At 39.4% G+C, this 7470-nt stretch overlaps 1 protein-coding gene across 1 annotated transcript; it reads left to right on the top strand.

Annotated features, from left to right (window-relative positions):
• The first annotated feature begins 5418 nt into the window (after window positions 1-5418).
• On the top strand, window positions 5419-6227 carry LOC123107983 (non-specific lipid transfer protein GPI-anchored 5-like). Its single transcript, XM_044529857.1, has one exon. It carries the CDS (start codon window positions 5550-5552, stop codon window positions 6066-6068), a length of 519 nt encoding a protein of 172 aa, XP_044385792.1. The 5' UTR covers window positions 5419-5549; the 3' UTR covers window positions 6069-6227.
• Window positions 6228-7470: the final 1243 nt, after the last annotated feature.

The raw sequence follows: 7470 nt of genomic DNA, 5'->3' as shown, positions 1-7470 counted from the left end.
TTTTCGGTCCCTCGGTTAACCGTTGGAGTATCAAACGAAGTCCAAATGCCACGAAACTTGACAGGCGGTCTACCGGTACTAAACCAAGGCTGATTGGCAAGTCTCGGTTCAATCCGGAAATGTTTAACCCCCACACACGAAAAGAGGTAGAAAGGGGCACCAGAGGAGATAGGAGCGCCGGAATGCAAAACGGACAACGGGGAAAATGCTCGGATGCATGAGACGACACGTATGCAAATGCAATGCACATGATGACATGATATGAGATGCATGACAAAGACAACAATACAAGGAGACAAAAACCCGTCACCGAGGAAAATAAAATAACTTAGGCCGGAAACGGCAAGAGTTGGGATACAGATAAGGTAAATTACATCTGGGGTGTTACAATGTTAGTGCTAGGCGTTGATGTGGAGAAAATCGAGGGGGCTCAAGTCGATGAAAAGTGGTCAATTCCATTATAAATTCAACCGTTAAACATGCAATCCTATACAAAATTAATAATTAGTGCACACATGGTCTTCATACATGTACTGGAGAGGACTCAAAATAATAATAGTGTAGCTTACACTGTTGAGAGGAGATATCGACCAGCTAACCTAGTTTATACGACAATACATGTTTGATCTATATGCGACTGTTATGTTATGAGTTTCGAAGATTGTCAAAATCCTATTTTCTAATACAACATATAATTAGCTTTACAATGCAATGATTTATAACATAACCCAGTGTTAACTTACTTGCTCTTGTCTAGATTTTTCATGTTGCAAATATGTTATCAGAGCATGTGTGAACAAAAGAAAAAAAAGACACTCATTTATGCTATTATAGAATATGTATGAGAAATACAATTATTTTTTTTGGCATTTCCTCATATTAAGAACATTCAAATTGTGTTTATATATTTATATTTTGATGTTATTTTCAATGATTTTATCCTGTCATTTTGACATAACATTTTTGCCACTAAACATATTATTTATACTAAATATCTTTACTTTTTTACAACTTGTTTTGTTGCTAAATCTTAATTTTTTTCATTTATTCATCATTTATCATAATATTAAATTGTTATTATTAATAAGATGAACGACAATGCAATCCTATAGTACAGCTATGTTCTAGAATTGTATAGTATACTTAAACATTTAGACTATTTGATGAGCTAAACCACATTTAAATGGTGGAAAAACATTAAGGTTGATAATAATCATCTTCACATAATAATGTGTGCCACTTATGTGTACCATAATTGTTTATGTATGTTTATGACTATGTGGTACTTTAAATATACTTATGTAAACAAGGTTCTACAATATAGTACTACTCTAACAATATCCTAGCAAAGATTTGATGAGTACAATTGGATGTTGACAAGTGGTTTCTTCTTAAAGCAATTTATCGTCTAAGTTTACTTTTCTTACTTGGTTCAGTTTACATATAATCAACTTGCTTAGACTGCACAACAACGTTGAAAACCAAAATGACATTGCAAACCAACCCAACTTATCAAAATAGATGCATTTCAATAGAAGATTTCAAAATGAACTATTGTTTGAGAAACCATCAATGTAATGTACCATCATGCTACATTTCTTGGCATGTTGGGGCTTACCCTAAAGGCAAGGGGCTAAGGTCATGCGATTATTGCCCTAGCATGTTATCATCCATGTCCATAAATAGATATTTTATAGATCAAGTAATATACTACTAGTCGACATTTTCTAGGAAAAGTAATTATTGTTTTGAATCATAACATAAAATAAAAGAAGCAATAGCACTTTTATATTCAACAAAATAATAACGTTACTCTTCAATTGATTTTTTTCTCATTTTAAACAGAGATTCGACATCTTTGATTGTTATTCTTCGTCTTCAACTAGAATCTGACATCTCCATAGCACTTATCTAACCTCGACAACCACCAAATACTTGCTAGAGGGATGATGGTATCCATAAGGGGCTCCCTTGAGCCATGATGATGTTACATGCACAAGTGGCCTCACTTTTATAAGCAACAACATAACTGAGGCCCGATGAGAAGTACAAAACATTCGAGGAAGTATATGTGGTGGTGACGATCAAATGACAACGTGGTAGTCAAGCATATATCTAGTGATACTCCACAGAGCGACTAAGTAGCCGCCAACCTATTCTTCATGCAACCTTTTTTTATCGCAGGTGGTTATAATGTCAAGAGCGGTCTTCTTTTCCGATCATGAAAGGTGTGTCCTAACATTTGTAGGTCCTTCCACAATGGTTTTTCCCATTACTAGTTGGCGGTGCGGGTTGGGAGGAGTTCTGTAGTAGCAGCAACAAATGCCAGGTCGTACCGATGGGCTACTAAAGTTTTAAGTTGAGCAATTCATATGAAAAGGGAAAACTACTTGGCAAAACAGAAGGTTTATGATTTTGGACCAAAAAAATCCCAATGAAAAATGCAAACAAGCAGGCAAATCCCTCCTTGTACGAATCAGAACTGATGACTAGCCATAGAGGAGGCAAATGCGTAAAAAATTGTTGAATATTTTCTGTAGTGAGAGATAGTGATATTTGGATGGATGATTTGAAATTCCAAAATTAATCCAATTAAAATTCACTCAAAAGCATTTTGGTACCCACTAAAATTATGGATATTTGAATATTTTACGTACACATTGCTTTCATACCCACTAAAATTATGGAAACCTTCAAAAAAAATTAGAAATGATGGAATTATTTTATCAGATTTTTGTTGTTCAATTTTTTCTCATTTTCTAAATCTTTGTTCTTAAAATTTGAACAACGTCCTGTAGTTATATGAAATGTGAGAAGTGCATATTTCAACCCCGAACTCTTGCCCTGGTCTAATTTACAACCCCAAACTCCAATGCCGTCTAAATTACAACCCCCAACTCTCAAAATCGGCTAGGATTCAACCCTTTCCTCTCTGTTGACCGGTTTTGACCAGTCAACAGGTCCAGTCAGCATGCCATGTCAGCAAAAAAAAATTAAATCTGTAAAATCGAAAAAAATCCAGGAAAAGAAATTAGAAAAAAAATCAAATTTCCAGGAAAAAATCAGGGGAAAATAAAAAAACGAATTTCTGAAAAACAAAATTATCAATATTTCCATGAAAAACCAAAAAATACTTAAAATAAAAAAACTCCAAGGAAAAATTTCAAATTCCCAAGAAAAATATTTTAAAATGTAAAATAAAAAAGTTAAAATTTCTATAAAAAGTAATTTCCAAAAAAATTATTATTTTTATTTTTTCCCCGAAAATTACAAGAAAAAGTTCTCGACATTTTTTCGCAAATTTTTTTCCCGGGAAATTTTATTTCGGATTTTTTCTTGATCTTACAGATTTTTAATTGTATTTTCTTGAAATTTTGAATTTTTTTCTGATGTGGCATGCTGATTGGATCCGTTGACTGGTCAAAACTGGTCGTCCCTGGTCAAAACCAGTCAACAAGGAGGGGAGGGTTGAATCCTGAACGGTTTTGAGAGTTGAGGGTTGTAAGTTAGACGGTATTGAAGTTCGGGGTTGTAAATTAGACTAGGGCAAGAGTTTGGGGTTGAAAAATGCACTTCTCTCATATGAAATCAATAAAACACCAGTGGGTGGATTTTAGAGGTGATTTTTGTTGACTTGGTTGGAACATGAAGTGAAGTAGGGGATAATCTTTTACTGGTTCCAAATGAGGGCAGAAAGTGTGTGTGTGTGGAGGGGTGGGGGGGCTGATTTTGTCTGCAGTCGGTCTAAGTACAAGTACATAGAGGAGTATACAAAACTCCAACCACTATAGTCAATATAGGGCGATGACATGACCTCCAACTCGACGTGGCCAACCTCCTAGACATGCTTCTCCACCTTGGCCTGGACCATGCCCGGCAAAAATTTGCGTTTTGACCCTTTTCTGAAACCTATTCGAGATCTGACCCTAGTTTAAAAAAAATTCGAGATCTGACCCTTTTGCTACCGCCAAGGTCCATGGCGGTAGGGTGTAACAGCCTACCGCCAAGGACCTTGGCGGTAGGAAACATCCCTACCGCCAAATATACTGGCGGTAGCCTGTACAACCCTACCACCAAGGTGCTTGGCCGTGGGCACGAGCACGCACTGTGTTCAACACTTGAAGAATTTTGCGGTAGGGCATGCAAACCTACCACCAGGGACCTTGGCGGTAGGCTGTTAGACCCTACCGTCATGAACCTTGGCGGTAGCAAAAACGTCAGATCTCGAAATTTTATCAGACTAGGATTAAATCTTGAATAGATATAAAACAGGGTCAAAACACGAAATTTAGCCATCATGCGTCAACCTTCGTGGCGTTGGGCTGGCACTGTACTTCCATGCCTATCAGAAGAGGATGTGCTCTAGTAATGGGAGGTGGTGTGTGGCTCCATTCCAGCTGGCAGCAAACCGGTCAATGGCTAGAGCGGGAGTGGAATGTTCAGTCCGCCAAGGGATAAGGCGTGGAGGTGCTCACCCTTTACTTTGGTTGGCTTGTTTAGAAGTGTGTGGCTATGTCTAGTCGACTTGCTGCTATAAAGTGTAAAAAAAACTGAAAAGAAAAGTTACATGGATCTCATTCTAAGAGCTCATGAATATAGCATCGACTGAGACATAATAAAGTCTCAGTCGACTGAGATTTATTAGAACTGTCTTTAGAATATATGATGAGTCCCTAAAAAGTATACTCTTACGGAGCAGAAAGTTGGGTTTTTGTAGACAATTTCTTAAAACCGAGAAGTAGGTTCCTAGAGATGCTCTAATGAGCATCCTATTTTTTTATCATGTCAAGGATTTTCCATGTTTACTAGTAGCAAGATAAATATCATAACCTCTGTAAGTGTAGGGTAACTAGATAGTTCCATGCCATCATCAAGTTCTGAAACAGAATTAAGCTTAAATTCTACATAAGCGATCTCATAAATCACCTTAAGTTGATAGACAATGTCATCATTTTTTCTACAGTTGTATTGATATGAATAACCTCGATTCTATCGAAGTGAGATCCTCTATATTTTGATAGAAGTGATTTGTGCTCTCGGTCGAGTTCAAAAAACTTTTTCCTCGCGCCATTGGTTACATTTGTCTAGCGAGCAAGCATCAGATCCATTGGTTGCATGTCAGGATAACAAAGCAAGTAACTGGAGCACATCCTAACAGGAAGGAAAATACAAGAGATAGCCAACAAAAACCACACCGTGACACTCAATACCTTTGTTAGCTTCATGTAACACGGCATGGACCAGCACCGGCCTGGTCCAACTTTCTGTCTGGACACAAACTATTTTAGCAGCCACATATCAAATACTAGTAGTTTTCTGAAGTAGTGCACGACAACTGCCGGAATTCAGAGAAAGAAATCATTTCGTTGCAAGAGTAGGAAGTAGCTCAACAACAAACCCAACTAAATCCACCTTCCCCAACAATAACCACTCCTATAAGAACACACCAATTCGAATGCGAAAAGCACAAACAGCATCTAGCTCCAAAGCCTCCAGCCCAAGAAAAAGCATCTGTCTTCCACTAGCAATCCAAGGAGAGGATTCATCCAATGGCGGGGAGAACCATGTCAAGCAGCAGCAGTATCCTCCTGGCAGCGGCTGTGGCGGCGCTGCTGGTGGCGTCGGCGTCGGCGCAGTCCGGGTGCACGGCAGCGCTCGTCGGCCTCTACCCGTGCTTGAACTACATCAGCGGCAACGACACGGCGCCCACCAAGTCCTGCTGCTCGCAGCTTGGCTCGGTGGTGCAGTCCCAGCCGCAGTGCCTCTGCAGCGCGCTCGGCGGCGACTCGTCGTCGCTCGGCGGCATGACCATCAACAAGACGCGCGCGCTCGAGCTCCCCAAGGCGTGCAACGTGCAGACCCCGCCGGCGAGCAAGTGCAACGGCGGTGGCAGTGCTCCTGGCGCCGCCACGCCGACCACGCCCGGGGTGCAGGCACCGGCAGGGTCTGGATCCAAGACGACCCCGTCGGCGTACCTGCAAGAGAACGGCGGCTCGTCACTCCAGGGCCCGGCTGGGTTGGTGTTCGCCCTCGTGGCTGCTGCGCTTTACGCCGTGTCCTCTCTGTGAGCGTCTGGGGCGCTGGCTGGATGGTGGTAGTTCAAAAATGTATTTCTTTCTCGGTATTAGTATTTGGTTTAGCATTGGGCATTGGTGGTTGGTGAGGACCGAGAGGATTATATTGTAGGGTGTTCTTCCACATATGCAATATTATTATTGTTTGTTTTCTTTGAGTCTCAGTATATGATCAACAACGATAAACATCGATATTTTTTCAAGAAAAATTGAGAGTGATGTAGAAGTGTATGCTCTAGCCAATGCAACCAAAAGACCGAAAATGGACTGCAATTTAATTGCGACAACCGGGTCTTGAACTCAAAACCTCTTGGCTCTGATATCATGTAGAAGTGTATGCTCTAGCCAATGCAACCAAAAGACCAATCTGATGGAAGAGACTAGACAATACATTATACGTCAACAAGTGATGACAAAACCTATAGGATTATATGTGGTAGAACGCCTCTAATGATATTGTGATTGCAGCGTTTTCCTATATTTTAGCATACACAATATCTACTAAATTAAACAAGACGGGGAACATTGTCCCCTTGTTTAATTTTAACACAGAAGTTGTCAGAAATATTCAGAAATAAGTTTTAGACCAATGGGAAGCGACATTTCCATATTATGTCGTAAGCTTTTTCATAGTCGGTTAAGGATCATACCACTAGAATGAGTTTTGTGCACTTCATGGGAAGCTCATAGGCATAAATTACACTTGTTATTTAGCAACAAAAAAATGACACTTGTTGAAATGAATCTACCCCTAACAAACATAGTTTGGTTGGAAAAGAAAAGCACCCACGATCAATAGGTGCAATCTTATTAATCATAGCTTTGGTAAAACTCTTCAGATAAGAAGTAACTTAACTAATGTGTCCAGAACATCTTCATTACTCTAGCATAGTTTTCTTTTGGAATGAGTGTGATGATTACAAAATTCAGATGAAAAAAATATATGAGGTGGCACTCTTAATCCTCCACCAAATCCATGATAATCATCTTTGAAGAGGACTTGACCAAATGACTAGAAGAGAGGACAAGCCATCAAGACCAGGAGCACCGTGTGACACAAGCCCATAGATTGTTTCCTCCTCATAGAAAGATATTTGCAAACAATCATTTCCAGAAACTGAAACCATTTCGTCATTTTACCAAAAGCATTCTTCAAACAAATATTAGGCTTCGTTTGAAACCCAAAGGATATTTATAAAAATTAGAGGCAACCCCTATGAACACTTTGGTTGTAAAAAGTGGACTGTTGGAGCCTTGGAGAGACGCATGTTTTCTATGCCTCTTTTTTCTACGAGAAAACTTTCGATCTATCCATCAACTGTCAAGGTAATACAAAAAACACTAGAAGTAAAATTTACATCCAGATCTGTAGACCATCTAGCGATGGCTAAAAGCA

Source organism: Triticum aestivum, chromosome 5A, assembly GCF_018294505.1.
Source record: "Triticum aestivum cultivar Chinese Spring chromosome 5A, IWGSC CS RefSeq v2.1, whole genome shotgun sequence".
In the NCBI taxonomy this organism is placed as follows: domain Eukaryota; kingdom Viridiplantae; phylum Streptophyta; class Magnoliopsida; order Poales; family Poaceae; genus Triticum; species Triticum aestivum.
This window is presented reverse-complemented; position numbering and strand designations above follow the sequence as displayed.